This window comes from Clupea harengus, chromosome 7, assembly GCF_900700415.2.
Source record: "Clupea harengus chromosome 7, Ch_v2.0.2, whole genome shotgun sequence".
Lineage (NCBI taxonomy): Eukaryota > Metazoa > Chordata > Actinopteri > Clupeiformes > Clupeidae > Clupea > Clupea harengus.
The window spans coordinates 16,325,614-16,343,654 of NC_045158.1; the positions used below are offsets into that span (position 1 = coordinate 16,325,614).

Consider the following 18,041-nt stretch of genomic DNA (forward strand, 5'->3'; position numbering starts at 1 on the left):
TCCCCCCTTCCCACCCCCTGACACTGACACAGCCAAACGCCCTTGCATAGGCACTCACCACCCCCCTACCACCACCTCCTCCAGCACTACCCCTCATCTGGAGGAGCTCCTCCTCAGCTTTGGATTTGGAATGACATCATGTCTCACCAAGCTCCGTGTGGAACAGCGTCCAGCTCCTGCTCTCCGGGCCTAACGCGTTTGCGGATCACTGCTTGCTAGCCCACCACAGCACCCGCCACCAGAGAAGAAGAGCGCAACAGGGATGAAGGTGGCCAGCCTGCCCAGGACTGCACGCATGTGTCTTCACTTGGGTGGTGCCGCCCGGTGGGCCCCGTCTCCGGCTCCTCGTCTGAGGTAAGGGAGGGAGGAAAGCGCGACCTGGTGGAGATGCGGTGGAGCTCCGGGCTCGTCCAGCCAGGATGCCCATCACCCAAGAGAACGCGGCGAGCCACCTCCTGCTGCTGGAGCGCTGGCTGAGGGAGCAGGAGCAGGAGCAGCAGTGTCGGCATGAGGAGGAGCAGAGGCCCAGAGGTGGCCCCGGCCCGGGCAGTGGCCTCCTCCTCTGCCAGGCTGCCATTCGAAAGCTGGTGGAGTACATCCAGATGAACTTTCTGGAGGGGGACGAGACGCCACCTCTGGAGCACAGGGAGGAGTCAGAGGCAGAGGTGCGCCCTGTGTACCTGACCAAGGGCGACGGGGACGGTGACGGTGCGGAGTTCGGCCTGAGCTTTGGGAACATCCCCATCTTCGGGGACCCCGACGGCCGGAAGAAGGGGGGCAGGCGGAGGCGCAGGAAGGGGGACAAGGGCCCCGTGCTGGACGTGGGCTGTATCTGGGTGACGGAGGTGAAGAAGAGGAGCCCGGCGGCGGGGTGCGGCGACATCAAGCTCAGGGACGAGCTGCTGTCACTCAACGGTCAGCTGATGGTCGGGGTGGACGTCACTGGAGCCAGGTAAGACCTTTAGCTTACTCTCTCTCACTCTGTCACCATCACTGACTTTTTCTTTCTTTTTTGTTTACTACTACCGATAAAGTTCTGATCCTTCGTTTTGTAATGGTTTGTTAATTATTATAGTTTTATGACTTTTAGGACACTGTACTGCCATCCTCCTACTGTCACAGAACATACAATGTTGTTATGATTGGGATGCAGCTTCACAGCACTGTCACGCTCAGTGCACATATATACTGGTCAGTATTACTACTCTTTAGCCAAAGAAGTTTATGATAGGTGAAAATTCACCCTAGTGACCTCAGGACTCCGGAGCTGCATATAAGTATATTTATTAGACAAACAACAACAATTGCAATTGGGCTCACTCCCAGCACAAGGCTGAAAGTGAAGCAATGATAAACACATCGCACAAGGTTTATATAGACAGAAGTTTAGCGTTCAGCAGGGAAAACCACGTGGTGGATTTCTGACGTCCGAAGAAAGGATGGAAGTTTTGCACAAGGTCGGAAGAAGCACAGTTCGACCCTTCTTATCACCTCTGGTCTAAACATGCTCTTGTACATATGCAGCCTAAGTGCCACCTAATAATCTAAGTTACACACACACACACAGAAACACAGAAAAGCCATGTTCCTGCTATCATAAGCACATGATTCATACAAGGAATATATTAATACAAGGCACTTGATTCATATATTCTTAAGTCATTAACAGTGCTTGGAAATTATCTCCATCAGTTTACAGGTCCTCAGATTGCCTTAACTTAACGAATGGTAGTTATTCAGGCTCCCTGCAGCATCATTCTTACTGGTTTCACAGGCTGTCCAGCCACATAAAATGCTTTCGCAACATCAGTATTCAATTGAATATTTCACAATAGGTTTGGATTGTTCCCTGTATGAATGCATCAGTTAAATAGAAAGCTCTTAGACCAGGCTGTTGGCATTTCATCCAGACGAATTATTTTTCCTCCGTCAGTTTAAAAAACCTTGGAAGGAGGCCTTGAATATAAAATACTTCAAAACCCCACCATTTTTTATTGTATTTATTTTTTTGCTTTGTTTCCTTTCCCGCTCACCGTGATGTGAACTGTAAATGATTTCACCCTTGACCCCGTCTAGATTATCACTGACCTCATTTCAATAGCAGTTGTTGTTCCAGCTGAGACCCGTGGTGTGTAATTGTAAAGCATTAAAGAGTTTTATGTGTTGGAGTATGAGAAATGGACGGAAAGGGATATCATTAACATGCCTCCCTTCCCCCCCTGCACTTAACATGCTGTCAGACGTGACGTGAGGGGTGGGGTGGGGGGTGGGGGGTGCATAGGAGACAGCCACATGTTCTGTTTGAGCCCAGAGACTCAGACATCCCCAGGCTCTGGTGCTCTGCCCATCTCCCCCTCTCCTGAGTCCCCCCAGCGCAGCACCACCTGCTCTGGGGAGGAAGGCTGGCTCTGGGACCCTGACACAGCTGGGCCCTGGGGGAACAGCACCTCTCTCTATACATGTATTCCTCTGCAGCAGCAGTGGCCAGTGTGCTTTACATACCAGTGACCCTTGATTGCCCCTGATGCCCCCCCCCCCCCCATGAGTGCCATCACCAGTGCCACATACTGGCAGACAGACAGCCTCTTTAGGGGGTACCCAATGCCCTGATGCATGGCACACACTGCCTGCTGTGCCCCCAGGGTCTGTCTCACAGCCCCCCCGAGCAGACTAAGGCTCAGTGGGGGTTGGACGGGCGCCAGGGCTGGACTTGCCCCTGATGTGCCTTATGGCCCACAGAGAGAGAGAGAGCGAGAGAGCAAGAGAGAGAGAAACAGAATAGCTCACGTGAGACCTACAGACAGCTATCCTCAAGCTTTGCCCTCTGTCTGGAGATGGGGGGTGGGGGGAGGGGGAGGGGGAGGCTGATGACCTCCACGTTCTCTGCCCCATTGCTGGGAAGACTGATCCAAACTCAAACAGCGTGTCTGATCCAGCCTGTTCCAGACAGCGCAGTGTACTGAGACAGTCACATGCAAAAAATCAGCACTTCCTTTTGGTGGAATGGGGTCGCTCATGATGTTTGTTGAGCTGCTGGAATCTCCACTGTCTGTACAATTGGGGAAACGTGCGTAATGTGCTCTATGTGTGTAATGTGCGTGTCTGTCTTGCCTATTTCCTCTTTTGCCATCTTCTATTGTGTCACTGTTTTGGGCAGCCACGAGAGTGAAGGAGCGTTATGATGTGGTGGGCGTCTCTCTCTCAAGCAGATCGAATCAGACAAATGAGAGATCCTTTGTAAGCCAGATAGACTGCTCACACCCATGTGCCCTCATTGACTGCTGCTGACAGAATGCACCATGGGTATTTATGGTCAGTCTAATAGCCTGCTTCATGACCACATGGGTCCCTCCCCTCCCACCTCACCACCCCCGCCGAGTCTCTATGGTCCAAAGACAAGCAGCCACATGCGGACTTCATGGGCCCAAAAATACACTCCCAACCACAGAGTTTCTCTAACACACACACACAAACACACACTCAAACACACACACAAACACACACACTCGTATGCAGATACACACACACTCGTATGCAGACACACACGCACATACACACAGCTCTTGTGGCCTGTGAATGTACTGGGGGAAACGTGGCTGCCAGATTGTTTGTGTTGTGTTTCTCTCACACGATTGTTCATCGGCGTATTGCCTCGACCAACACTGGGATGTTTGGACCGCGGGGGCACGAAATCTTCGCCTGTCAGGGAACATCAGCTCTCTTCCTCAGCACAGAATGCATTGCTTTGACGAGGAAGGGAGGAGGTTCCTGGGAGGGGTTGGTGGTTTTCACCCAGAGCTTCTGTTACCCTCACACACACACACACACATACACTCACACACACTGAGAGCTGTGCACACACATATCATTTTCTCAGACTTTGGCCACCCCATCTATCTCGGAGAGACATAACAGAGGGGTCGGATTGTGAATGTATTTTGAGAACTGCTGAAGAAGGCAAAACATCAGTTGTCAGCCGTCAGGACAAATAGGGTGATGGCGTGCATACTGAAGACAAACATGAAGTACAAGCCATGTGGGAACAGTGATTACTGTCCTTGTTGCCCAGAACAACTTTGCGTACCTCCCATCCCCTCCACCTTGTCCTGTACATGAAACACTCCATGACTTCCGGAAAAAAAGTATTTTCTTTTTGTGGAAATAACTTGGGTTTTGATACATGTGTTTGTGTACACATTTAAGACAGCGTTAACGCCAACTCCTGTTTTCATCTTTGTCAGAGAGCCATTAGGAGAGACGAGGGTTCATTCTGTGTCTAGGTTTAAGCTAGTCGCTCTCTCAGAGCCATCTCTGTCTGCAGACTCAGCACACAAATGGCAGTGGCAGGAGCAGAGCCGTCACGGAGGTCACAGTTTTCACCGGTTCCTTCCCAATCTGGTTTAAGCTGAAACCCTAAGCATGGAGGCTTAGGTGGTCTTGGTGCTTAGTCTGCAGAGGAGACCTCCACTGGGCCTCTTAGCCAGAGCACCCAAACACAAGCAGACTGAGGGTTGACTGTGGCCCTAATCGGGGCTTGGGTTTGACGGATCTGTGCCAGACGAGGGTCAGACCCAGGCCAGACAAGGGTCACATCCTGGCCAAAGTCAGCTGCTCTCTGAGTATCTCAGAACAGAGCACCATGCTTTTTCCGTCCCTGGAAAAAAATGATCCTCTGAATTCTAACAGCTGAAAGCCATCTCTAACACCATGTAAATAGAAATCACCATAGCTGGAGATCTGTGACTGTGCTAATCTGTCCTAACAGATGTATTATGAACAAACACATGCCGTGCATAATAACCAATAACTCAACAGGATTGTCAAAGCTGCCCTGTGACCTCAGTGAGTGTGGGCGCTCTTCCAATGAAGTGGCTACGTATGCCAGATTGTGAGGATGAAGACCGGCCCAAACAATGTGAACCAGGCGCAAACGGGCCTCTCCTCTCATTCTTCTGGCGTTGGCCAAGGGAGCGCGGGGAGCTGGCGTTCCCACCGAGGGCTTGCCAGAGGAGGGAAAGGGTGGGGTGTGGTGGAGAGGGGTGGGGTGGGGTATCCGTGCTGGCAGTGGCCGGAGGGGCTGGACACCGTTCAAATACGCGGTGGAGCTCCTGCCTGTGAATGAAAAGCGAGGCACGATGGGGACTTTATTTATCGCCAAGTGTAAATGGTCTTCAGCAAATAAATACAAGCCACTGGTCTGAAAACACTGGCCACAAAAGATCTCCTCCTACCTCCCCCCCCCCCTCCCCCCTTCTAGTCCTCTTCCCCCCTGCAAGTTTTTAATGCGTCGTCTTGTAATTTTGGTTCCCTCAGTATTTTTCTTTATGGCCTGGCCCCGGCATCTGGCCGTACAGCCGCATGGAAAAAAGCTCAGTGGCTTTCCTCCAAGACGGCAAAGTGCATCTCCACATCGAGAATGAGGGCCTGCTTTCCACAGCCTCACCAGGGCACCGACGCTAAACGCAGCTGAGAAACACACACACACAACGTACACACCACACACACACACACACACACACACACACACACACACAACGTACACACCACACACACACACACACACACACACACACACATGCACAAACATAGACAAACACACACCACACACACAAACACACATTCACACTACATGCACCCCACTTAAGAACGCGCACACACACAGATACAGACATAGAGAGAAACTAGGTATATCTGCATCTGTGAATTAAAAACCCAAAGCCTTAGGCTGGTTTTCATGAGAATATTGCGATGGAATCTTGAAGAAAAAAATAACATCAAAAGGAGGAGAGCGAAACTTGAGCTAACGAATGAACTCCGTATCCATTCAAGCAAGGCAACCTAGGGCTTGAAGAGTTTGAAAAAAAAGCTCAAGAATCATGAGGAAAAAAAACTTTAAGACTTTCCGAGAACCTCGCAAGTGCATCTGTGAAAAGTGATTTATAGGACATTTAATGATTAATCACAAAACAGTGCGGTTCTTTCTCTTCGCAAAAAAACGCGGGCCGAACTAGTCCTGCGTTGGCTGTGTGTCTTTGAGCAGAGCAGCCTTCATCCTCCCAAACCACTGGCATCCAGCCTGGCCCTCTGTGCTGTACATGCAGAAGATCAAAGTGCCTCTGTGTGTTAGCACTTGTATTCGCTGCTGTCTTTGAACCACGATCCCTCTCCCCTCGAAGTCGACAGAGTCGGGTCCAGTTCGTGGTGGTTTTTTGCAAGCTGGCTGTGTTGGAAAGCAAGAGGTTCGTTCTGCCATCTTTTTTTTTTCTTCTTCTTTCCTCTAGCCCCAGACTCTCAGATCTCAGTCTTTCAAATGTAATCTTGGGGTCCAGCCCGAGCGAATCAGAAACTCCTCTGGTGTTGCTGGCACGAGGAGGCCGTTCCCACTGCCTGGTCGCTCAGTCCCATGTGAAAGAAAGAAGGGGAGAGATTAATGTCTCGTAATTTCTTTTCCATCAAGTGCATTCAGGATTTTCAAATCCTCCACTGCAGTGAATATGCCCCCATCCAAAACTCCTGTGGTGGGCTTGCGCTGGCGACTGTGGGGAGCGCATCGATTGAAGGATTATTTGAGTGGAAGACGAAAGAGGGGGAGGAGAGAGAGGCTGCCTCATTCCTGCTAGTTTGAGGGATGTGATCGGGGGGCAAATCTTTGGGTTTACTTCCTCCAGTCTGTCCTCTATAAACTGCTGTCCCCAGCTTGTCAGAAGGGACTTAAACTGGCTGCTTTAATCAGCGTTGGGGCTTCTAAGCATCTTTCAATCTGTTGTGTATCGTTGTGTTTTGGAACCCTTGTGGGGCCTCTTAAAGACTCAGGATGTTTCTTTTCTTTTATCGCGCTGGAAACAAACAGTGACAGTACAAATCTTTATCCAGCGTGAATACCCTCTTGGAAAGCCTGTGTTTTCTTTCCGGACATCCTGTCTCTTTCCCGTGTACTTCCATTTATCAAGTTTCAGCTTCCTCGTCTCTGTCTCTCCCCTTGCCTGGGATTTCTCTTTGGGGGTTCAGGCTCCTGTTAACAGTAGAGCATTTCTGAGTATCTCATTCGAAATCCAACACTGAGACTTTGAGGTTTTTGAATAAGATTCAGTAAGAATGGATGTGCGCATAGCAAATTAATCCCTGTTTGTGTGTGTGATTGGTCTGTGATTGGTCTGTTGGTCTGTTTGTGTGGGTGATTGGTCTGTTGGTCTGTTTGTGTGTGTGATTGGTCTGTTGGCCACTCCCAGTGAACCCCCAGGATCCCCCCCCCTTCCCTAAATCTCTTGTGCTCCCAAACACCCACAGATGGGCACTAGATTAAACTTGCACATTTATCCGGATTGACAGGTATTACTGTCTGGATTCTGAAGCATCTCCCAATCTCGCGTTCGAGGGGGCCAGATTAAATTCCTCTTTCAGCTCCTTCTGGTAACATCATGTTTGTGCCATGTCTTTTTCTTCCTTCTTGATTGAAAAAAAGTGAGAGCCAGAGAGAGCCAAGGTCCAGCTGTGGGGGTAATTGGGGTAGAAAAGCATAAGCGTCCCATTAGCCAATCCGCTTGGGGGTAAAGTCAGGCCACCTCCACCACGTCTGCTCCGGTCTTCACACTAAGGTCTAATTCTGCCCAGGAATCTAAGGAATCTGTGAAATCGAATGAGAACTGTAAGTGAATATATTAACGAGTCACACTCTTTCTATTGAAGTGGCTCCCAGGCCCAAAGGCACAAGGGCCGCTCTGTGCGGCACGGGGTGGGTGCTGATGCTCACTGATCCTGTGGTCCTGTAGGCGTGGATGCATGTTCATTGGAGGGGACAGGGTGGAGAACTAGTCTAATTCTGCTAGTCAACAGATCTTGGTCATCGATGATTATATTATTGTCTCTGAGTCCACAATGGCAAATGACAGGTTGTATTGATATGCCCATAGTTGAAACATATATTTTTTTTATAAAGAATTAAATACAGTATGTCAGATTCACCCAAACTGTAGTGTAGTGTAGTGTAGTATAGTGTAGTGTTGTGGGCAATAAGAACACATTCAACTGTTTTTTACTTTACATTGTCCACTAGATGTCACCAATAGCAAGGATTTTCCTCGTAAATGTTCCCCTGCCTGCATGGTTCAGACAGGGCCTTACACTTGTGAGTGACACTACTCACCACTGGCTGTTTGAGTGTACTGGACCAACTCAGTGAAGGTAGAGAGGCAGTGTAGCTCTTTTCAGTTATTGAATATCAAATACCAACATATTTATTTGAATCAGAAATGTAATATTGAGAGACAAATAACGTAATGGCAAACAGAATATAAATTATGTGGTTGTGTGTCTGAAAGTGGGTCTCCTTCTGCAGGACTCTCCTTCTGTCACTACTTTCTTAGCACCCACATTCAGTACCACCATTTTGGCATTCAATTCCATCCTCCAAAACAACTCAACACAAACAAGTCAAAACGATTTCAAGACAGGTGACAACTTGCCATTCAGGTAATGTCCGCAAATGCCATCACGAGCGAGACAGGAGATGCTATGGTACGTTGCTTTCTTTCGACAAACAAGAAAGCTCTTTCACTGACTTCACATCAGCTGTAACACAAGAAGCGCTTCCAAGGAAAGTGAGAGTTCTGTGGTATGAAAGAAGGGGGGAAGATAAAGAGGTTCTTTGTGTGTGTGTGAGTGTGTGTGTGTGTGTGTGTGTGTGTGTGTGTATGTGTGTGTGTGTGTGGGTGTGTGTGGGTGTGTGTGTGTGTGTGTGTGTGTGTGCAGATGAGCCATAAAGGAAACACATCCTCTCGTGCCTCACACAGGGCTTATTAGCGCTGTGAATGATGCCAGTGTCTCTATCCCCAATCGGCCCGTCGGAATGCCAGGAATGCCAGTTCCAGACGGGCCACTTAGGGCTGGATGTCTCCTCTCCTCGGAACAGACAGATCCAGCGGCCCACTGCGGGGGTCATGGGTAAAGGGTGATGGGCCCAGAGAAGAGATCCCAGAGAGAGAGAGAGAGAGAGAAAGAAAGACATGAGAGAGAGAGAGGAAGCTGAGCTCCCTGATCTTCATCCACTGCACTTCATCCATGTTTCACCTGAAGGGACCTTCTCACTCCCAGCAGGGTAATCCTTTCAGTCTATCTCTCTCTCTTTCTCTCTCTCTCTCTCTCTCTCTCTTTCTCTTATTCCATCTCCTTGCCTCTCCCCTCTCCCCTCTCCCTCTCTCTCTCCGCTTCTCACTCTCTCGCTCTCTTCCCCTCACTCCCTCCTTCTCTCACCCCCCCCCCCCCCCCCCCCCCCCCCCCCTTCTCTCTGTGGCGACAACTTCTCCAGGTGACTCATGCATGCCGTATGTAGTGTTCAGAAGGCACCTAGCAGCGCCCTCACTGTGGCAATTTGCTCATAGGCTGTGACAGATTTCAGGTCAGCAAGCATGGACCTTAGAGAGTCACTGGAGGTTTCTAAAAGAGACGTCTGCACATGTCTGTGAGTAGCACTGAAGTAGCCTGGTCCCAGGTGAATACTCTTCAGCCTAAAAATACTGCTGCATAGCATTCAATCTGTCCAATATAACTGAAAGCACATCTAAGTTAAATATGACAGTGTGACAGCAGTTTGACAACATATATATTTTAGAAAATCAGCTAATAAGACATCCTATGGAAAATGTGTAGGGGTAATGCGATTGCAAAATCTCTGTGTATGTGTGTGTGTGTGTGTGTGTGTGTTTGTGTGTGTGTGTGTGTGTGTGTGTGTGTGTGTGTGTGTGTGTGTGTGTGTGTGTGTGTGTGTGTGTGTGTGTGTGTGTGTGTGTGTGTGTGTGCACTGTGTGTGTCAACCTCAAAGTCTCTTCCAATCTTTATGACTGAAGTGGCAGAGCTCAACATTGTGGAGCTCAGTTGACAAAACACTTTCTCCTCTCCACACGGGCTGATGGCGAGACCAGGGGCGGTGTTTGCAGAACAAACTGTTCGCTGCACGTAGGGCCAAGAGGCACTGCGCAACGTATCTAGTCTGAGGCGGAATCCTCCTGAGAAGCATTATCTGATTCTGGTGTAATCCAGTGGTTTGGCTCCCCGGAATGCTGGGGGATTGAGCCCTCCCATTGAGAATGAATGGAAAGCTTTTTTCAATGGAAAGAGAGAGCATAAGAGGCCAAATTACTTCTGCAAATGGACAGTAGACAACAGTGTAATCCTTTGTATTTATTTATTTTTCTATAAGTACAGTTGTTCATACACGTGGATAAGATGTAGTAATGTATAATGTATACAAAATCCAGTGATTTGAATAAAAATGAATAATAAATGAATGATATAAATACAAATGAATGCTAAAAATGTGTGTAATATCAGGAATTTGACACAATGTCACAGTTGTTTACTGACCTCTATAGGTTCACATTTGAGGATTATTAAACATGATAAACAAACATGGACAAAATTGTGGCCACGATATTTTTTAATAACACAAACAAGCAAACAAATAAATGCCACATAAAGGGAATGGCATCTGAGATCTGAGACGAATGTGTGGTTAGAAGTTGAAGTGGGTGGGAGAGGGAAGGAGAGGAGGAATGAGTTTCCAGTTTATGCCAGTCACATGTAGCCTCCCCACACTAACTCAAGAGGCGTGTTGCAACCGCTCACAACGCCAAATGAAAAACACCGGGGTGTCAAGAAAACCACTATTTTCAGATTAATTAGACAAGACGCAGAGACAACTAAACTCTCAGAAATACACGAAGTAAAGATACATCAGCTGACCATTGCGCGCCCGTACCTGGGAAGTCATCAGTGCCAAACGGAGCTTCGTTCCCGACGCGCGTTTAAAAATGCACATAAAGTAGGACGCCGCGCAGGGAGCGCTATGGAGCACTCTGAAAGATTTGCGCGGATTTTTGGACAGTACCTTCCATGATACAGCAAGTTGGTGCATTCTTTTACAACTCGCAACCAAGAACTTAAACCAATTACCGACCTCATGGGATTGGGAATCGTAGAGAGTTTAGATTAATCCCTTGTGCCAACATGCTGTCATAGAAATCGGAACGTTGGGGAACCGAGACGATGAGACGCAAGTGAAAACTTCAGGTACTTAACATTTTGTGCTTCCGTTTATCCAGCAACTGTAGATTCTATAAATCATGAATTCATCGGGCAGATGTCATCGTCTGATCGTGGGTTTAAAATCGCAGGCGCAATGACTTTGACAGGTCTGTAAAACGGCTGCCAAATGTAGGACACTATGATTATATATGTTCCACAGTAGAGACCACTAAACGCCTGTAATGAGAGATAAAAATCAAGTTGTAACATGCTGGAATTTGAGCGTTGAAGTGAGGAGTGAAGTAATTCGTTGCTCTTGTATCACTATATGATGATTACTTCTGAGTTGATCTTCAGCAGATGCCTCAGACATGGGCTGAAATGTGAGCAGTATGAGAGTGTTCATTTACAGGAAAGATTCGGGATAGTGTTTGTATTGTATGATTTCCTTGCTTCTTATTTTTATTTTTCAACTCTAATTCTTGCCTAGCACCATATACTAGTTTGCATATACAGTAAAATGTCAAAGGTGTGAAGAAACTGTTCTTTACTTGCTTTAGGGCTCACTGATCACTGATTTTACCAACCTTTGTAATCTTTTTTAAATTGTATTTCTTGTCCATTCTTATCTAAGTGTGTACTTGTTACAACACGTCTTGTGAATGAACTGGCGATGACGAGTGACAATTCTCTCCCACTCTGATTTCTCGACCAGGTATCCATGGTGTTGCTTTGGCTGTTTGCCTCTTGCTGATTAATGTAGGTTAATCCTCCATTACCTGCTTACACACATACTGTGAGGGAGGTACTGTGAGGGAGGTGTTCTCTGTGAATAGTATGCATTCTAAAATTAGACACTAGTGGAAATGGAAAGGATGGAGATGCTCCAAAAGTGTAAGACAAATCTGTCACGATGAACTATTTTCTTCTGAACTGATGCTGTAAATTGTAAGCTAACTAGATCACCATGCTAAGAACGTCCCTGGAAAAAAGTATCCCCTGAATTCTAACAGCTGAAAGCCATCTCCAATACTATGTAAATAGAAATCACCATAGCTGGAGATCTATGACTGTGCTAATCTGTCTTAACAGATATGCTATGAAAAAAACACATGCCGTGCATAATAACCAATAACTCAACAGGTTTGTCAAAGCTGCCCTGTGACCTCAGTGAGTGTGGGCGCTCTTCCCATATAGTTAACTAGATAGACAACATTGTAAGATGGAGCGCTCCGCTAAGAAAAAGCTAAGAGACTCCATTCATGGTTTACAATGGAGGGTAGACTTCAAAATATGTGCTTTGTTAGACTTATCAATCTAAACTAAAGAGTGCATTCAGTCAGAAACGAGGCCAAGTACATAATGGTCGGTTAAAAGTATCTCATGTGTACAATGTGCTGTGTGTAGCGCATGCAGTAGCGCCAAGGCGGCGTTACTGTTTTCTCACAACTCTTCATTGTAGATGGGCAAGCCTCTCACAGGGATGCGTGTCCTAATTATCCTGCAGTTATGCAGTCTGAAAGGCCTTTGTGTGCTACTCCACTTGTGTGCAGTATATTATGCAAATTAACTTTGTTCTCAAACATCCAGTTCAACACCATGTAAATGTCCCCCACGTCGTCCCCCCTGTCTCTCAATCATGACGCCCCACTGGAGATTGCACCCGGTTATCATTCACGGCACACGGAATCCTGCCGTCTCTTCGTCAGGTCAGAGGCAGGTTGATTTCATTGCTTCAGTGTTCAGTGGCAGTTTGGCCTGCTTGATTGCTAATGGGGTGTTGAGTTCCCATCATGAGAGAGTGGAGTTGCAGGGAGAGAGAAGAGGAGGAAGAGAAAGAGAGACAAAGCGGTAGAGGAATGGAGGCTGTCAGTTTGTGGAGAGCATAAAGAAAGCAGGATGCTATTTGTGTGGGAGCGCATGCAGTGTGTAAACTGAGAATATAAATCTACTTATCTCTGAGTCACACTGGCTGTCTGCTGTACAGCACAAAGCGGGTTAGGGTGATACTCTGTGTGTGTGAGTGTGTGTAACAGTGCTGGGCATTGCTTATTCCCTCGAAGCATTCCAGCTTTTATGAATCCATACATCAGCATGTTTGTGAGAGGATGAGGATGTGGATGACAGCAAGCGAGTGTTTAGAGGAAGGTGTTGAGAGAAGCAAGCTGCAAATAAAAAAAACAACAAACTTAAAGCAACTCGAGAGTGCATGTCCCAAAAGAAAGTGTGAAACCTAGCAACAACAAAACAATGGACAATGCGTCCATTGTGACACAACAAACCCCAGGTCATTTTTAGGGCACCATAACAACCTGTGCTGCAGTGCTCTGAGGCCTGTTTGTTTTAGCAGGCTAAATGGCTAAGAGGTGGGGAGCCATCTGTCCCAGGGGGCTTAAGGGCCGTGCAGACAGCAGAGGCAAGCACAGCCCCCTGGCTGTTACTTTGGCCTGGGTCCACTGTGGTTCCCCACTGCTGTGGCTGCCAAACCTTTGAGATATGTCTGTTGTTGACACAGTCAAATATCTTGGTATCGAGTATGACCTATCGCCTGAAATATGGATTTTTAGTTTTTGTCATTATAAATAATAGTGAGGTCAAGGCCTTTGGTCTGTAATTGAATTACTTTCAGGGTAAATACATAGATCTTCTAATAGCTTATAACAGCGGACACTCAATGATTTACGCTGTGGGGTTGTGCTGAACATGCAACTTGACAGAAATGTAAGACTTTCCCTTCTAATGCTTTCTGTCAGGCTTTGTCAGAGTGTAATTGTCATTGCACGAAGATATATTAGCTTATGTATACTCAGGAGTCATATCCACCATATATGCAGGCTTGGAACTTTCTGCCACACCTGTGTTGCCTGGTCAGATGAGTGCATACTTAGATCACCATTCACGCTATGCACATGCAATACCCAATGCTGCTGTGAATCATATATTTTTGACGTATGTAAGTGAGCTAGCCTTAAAGTCTCATAGCCACCAATAAGATAGATCCAGGTGTCTGGGATGCCCCTGGCTTTGTAATCAGCAGTTTTACACAGGCAGGCCAGTTGTTTCTCTAAAGTGCATGTGTAAAGAGGCAGGTGGTGGACAACAATGGCTGGTGGAATTTAGGAAGAAATGCTTTAATAAGGAAGGATACTGAGTCCAGAGAGCCCAGGAAGTCAGCTGTGTCCTGGGGTCTGTTGGGAAACAGGGGTGTGTGTGTGTGGGGGGGAGGGGGGCTGCCTGACTGGGGGGCTGTCCAAGCACTTTCAGATGGATTCAGTTATTTGTTGGGGGGTTGTGGTGGGTGGGTGGGCACCGTTTCCCCCTGTTCATTTTTCTTTTCTTTTGCAAGTGCTTGTTTTAAGTGCAGAGTGCTGAGAGAGGTAGTTCCTCTAGCCTCATTCCCCACCGCTCTCTGGAATGTTTTTCCTCCCCGAGCTCCCGTCTGGCCCCCAGGATGGAGCGGAGCGGCGCGGCGTGGCGTGGCAGCCTAGACTCAGCCAGGAGACACAGAGGAACTATGGTGCCGCTCTCTGCTTCCTCAGCCAGGTGTGCTGGAATGGGCCTCTTGAATTTGGACAGCTTTGCTCAAACAGTCCCACTTTTTTTACTAAGTGTCCTTATTGCACTTTAAGAAATAGATAATAACACGCCGTTCTCGTGTAAGTGCAGATTATTTCGTGTTTGACCTTTAACCTTTAGAATATCATGTAACAATAAAAGCTGATATGAGAAGTACGCAGTACTTTTAAACTGAACTTGCTTCAGTATCGGTGCCTAAGAACATGTTATAGACAGTACAAAACGGGCCCAGTGGACCTAGAGAGGTTCTGAGGTATGTGTAAAGAGTTTAACCACGCCACATGCTAAATCCCCCCTCTTCATGAAGAGTTGAGCAAGGTCTTCTCCCAGACAGTTAACTCTTGACCTCCAGTGATTATTGCCATTCATTACCATTCCAGACAGTCCACTTTGTGGCATAAATAAGACATTTCCGTGGTTAAGATATAACTCCTCATAACCATGTTTTTTCCCCTGGCTTCTTCCTCTCCGGCTGCCTCCCTGCCTCTTTTCAGACTACAGTGTTTCACAAGGGTATTTATTTCCACCCACCACACACACACACACACACAAACATGCACTACTTCATTGTGTTTTCTTGTCTTGCGTAGGCACCGAACGGCTCCGAACGGCTGCCTCTGCCAGCCAGACTCAAGGGTCGCGACGTGCAAGTAGTTTCTCTGCCAATGGTGCTTTTTAGATTTGTACCAAGTACAACAATAAACCTTTTCACCACCAACAGCCCCCCAAAAAAACCTTTGTAATTCTGAGACTTTGAGAGAAGGGGATTGCCCCAGAGGAAAACAAAAGGTTCATTTGCTGAATTTTTTTTCTTCCTCTCCTCCTGGGTCTCAATCAAGATAATTAAGGTCAGAGGGTCAGTGGTTATCGTTCCCTTTGGGGTCGGCCCTTTGATGGTGGCTGTGGGAGGTAATGTGGCACATACCCCTATATGTAGATGCCGCTGATTTGGGCGCTGACAGCTGGCCCTGACCGCTAAATCTACAATCCACAAGCAAGCCAGAGGCGAGGGGAGGTGAGGGGAGGCCCCCCAGGCTCCGCACTGGGTCTTCGCTGGAGGTGCTTTTCACAAGTGTTTTGTTGGTGTACGGTTCTCAGTCATGGATCAGATAAAGGTGCCACTTTTAGCCAATTCCTCTACCCTGTAATCTTCCAAAGTGTGGGCTTTGAAAGATTTTCAAGATCGGTGTGATCGCTTTTTCCTTCTTTCAATTCTCCCATTTTCAGACCTCAGCCGGTGCAAAGACTCCATAACTGCCCACAGAGATAGAATACGGGAACAGTTTCTCTTAACATCACGAGATGAAACAAAGTGCAGACAGCTGTTACCTGAAGGATCTGACCTCTCTTTGTGAAATGATTTAGCTGAGTTTGTTAAACTGATCATTACTAGAGATTAGCATTTCGAAATATTGTTTATTCCATGCTATAAATTGTAGGCACTTAATTCGTTTGAATCCTGTTTTTCTAGGGCTGCTTAATCAATGTGAGTCATTGTTTAAAGGGTGTTATACATGCAGCACATGCTAGCTCACCATGGCGGTTAATAAGCTATGCAAACTGCATTAGGGGTGGGAATCTCTTGGCACCTAACGATTCGATTCCGATTCAGTGGTCAACTATTCGATTCTAAACCGAATTAGATTATTATTCGATTATTCGATTATTCGATTATTATTCGATTCTTATCGATTCTAAACCGATTATCGATTATCAATTATAAACCGCTAAAACGATTATCGATGCATGTCGATTTTCTCAAATCACTTCCTACTTTGTGTTTGATAATTAAAGAAAATCATCAGATGAATTACCTTCTCTATTTTTTTATTAGAGAAAAAGCTTTTCCTTGTCACAATTATGACTTTCAATGAACAATGCAATAATCGATGCAGCTTGCATTTCAACACAAAATGGATGTGTAAAAAAAAAATTATCGATTATGAACTTTTCTGAATTGAGACAGAATCGTTCTAGAGAGAATCGAGAGAAATCGAAGAATCTATTTTTTTCCCACCCCTAAACTGCATCTCCTGATTTCAGACTTGTAGAAAAGCATATGAAGCTGATATATGGATCAGAATCTAACTTAAGGGGTTTCTTATGGTATGGATGATATGCCCATGTATAATACATACTAGATGTGCATTACTGCCCTGTGCATTCCCACAGACTTCACATGTGTTCAGTCAGCAAGTGTCTGTTGAAAAGTTTTTTTCTGTTCCACATGACTTTGCTATTCCTCCACTGGTAAATCAAGCATCAGTGATATCCATGCAAATCTTCGTATAGCACAGGATGGCTGGGGTCCAGAGGTGCTTTGAGGGATCTCTTCCCGTACCGACTCCTGAGCCAGGAAGGTAGAATGTACACTACCCTGATCTCCATCCCAGGCCTGGCCCACCAGCCAAGACAGCTGCCTGTCCCTGGGCAGAGGCCCTGGGGGGATGTCTTCCTTGAGGTGGAGGAGATCCACAGGCACCTAGGTGTGGCCTCTCATATAATGTTCAGCATTGGGGTAGGAGAATTGGAGAAGGTGTGGCAGGTGTGGCACCTAGCTGTGCCCTCTCTCTCTCTCTCTCTCTCTCTCTTTCTCTCTCTCTCTCTCGCTCTCTCTCTCTCTCTCTCCTTGTCTAATGCTCAGCTTCTCTGCTGTTTGGGATGCAGGGGATCACGGATAAGTCGAGTGAAAGGGCTGGGAGTGCTGAGTGTGAGCAGGGATTTCAATAGTTTGTGCTCAGATTCAGAAAGAAAAGACCAGTTGGCTTGGGCTCTTTCTCTCTGGCCTGACCTGCCTCACAAACAGCCATCACTCTTGATTCACACGTGCTCATCTCCTTATGAATATCAATGTGATGCATTGGGCATCCCCTGACACACACACGCACGCACACGCACACGCACACGCACACACACACACACACACACACACACACACACACAGCATCCCCAAGTACACATACGCGGTACACATGTGCAGTTGTTTACATCCAGATGGCCGGCGGCCATGGGAGCGGAGAGGCAGGAAGTGGAGGAGAGCGATTGATGGAGGAGCGGGCGTCAACCCTGACGAGCGTCTGTGATTCTCAGAAGCCGCCGCCAAGTCCGAGCGCACAGGGAAAGCAAACACGAGATCATCTGTCGCGGATAGCCGAAGAATTCCTCAGGCCATGCATGAGCAATACCGACACTTGTGTGTATGTGTGTGTGAGAGTCTGTGTGTGTGAGTCTGTGTGTGTGTGTGCATGTGTGCGTCTCCATATGGGTCCATTTGCAAAAGGGCTTTCTGTGTGTTCTCTATGACATTCCTCAGCTTCAGCACATCGTGTTTGGCTTTCAGGCAGAACTGTCAAGCATGTGGGCAGATTATGAGCACACTTACGCTTGTGTGTGTGTGTATGTGTGTGAGTGTGTGTGTGTGTGTGTGTGTGTGTGTGTGTGTGTGT

At 47.2% G+C, this 18,041-nt stretch overlaps 1 protein-coding gene across 3 annotated transcripts in view; it reads left to right on the top strand.

Annotated features, from left to right (window-relative positions):
• Nucleotides 1–18,041, top strand: part of pdzd2 (PDZ domain containing 2) — a 77,841-nt gene that overhangs the window by 16,060 nt on the left and 43,740 nt on the right. For 2 of the 3 annotated variants that reach the window (XR_006152494.1, XM_031570678.1), the window contains exon 2: nucleotides 1–952. This exon is cut by the window's left edge and continues 141 nt beyond it. Coding sequence is in view for 1 of the 3 variants with exons in the window: in XM_031570678.1 (XP_031426538.1) it covers nucleotides 420–952 (533 nt within the window). In the remaining 2 variants the exon portion in view is untranslated. Of the gene's footprint in view, nucleotides 953–10,186; nucleotides 11,065–18,041 lie in introns of those variants that run through there. The other variant, XM_031570679.2, reaches the window with a different exon arrangement.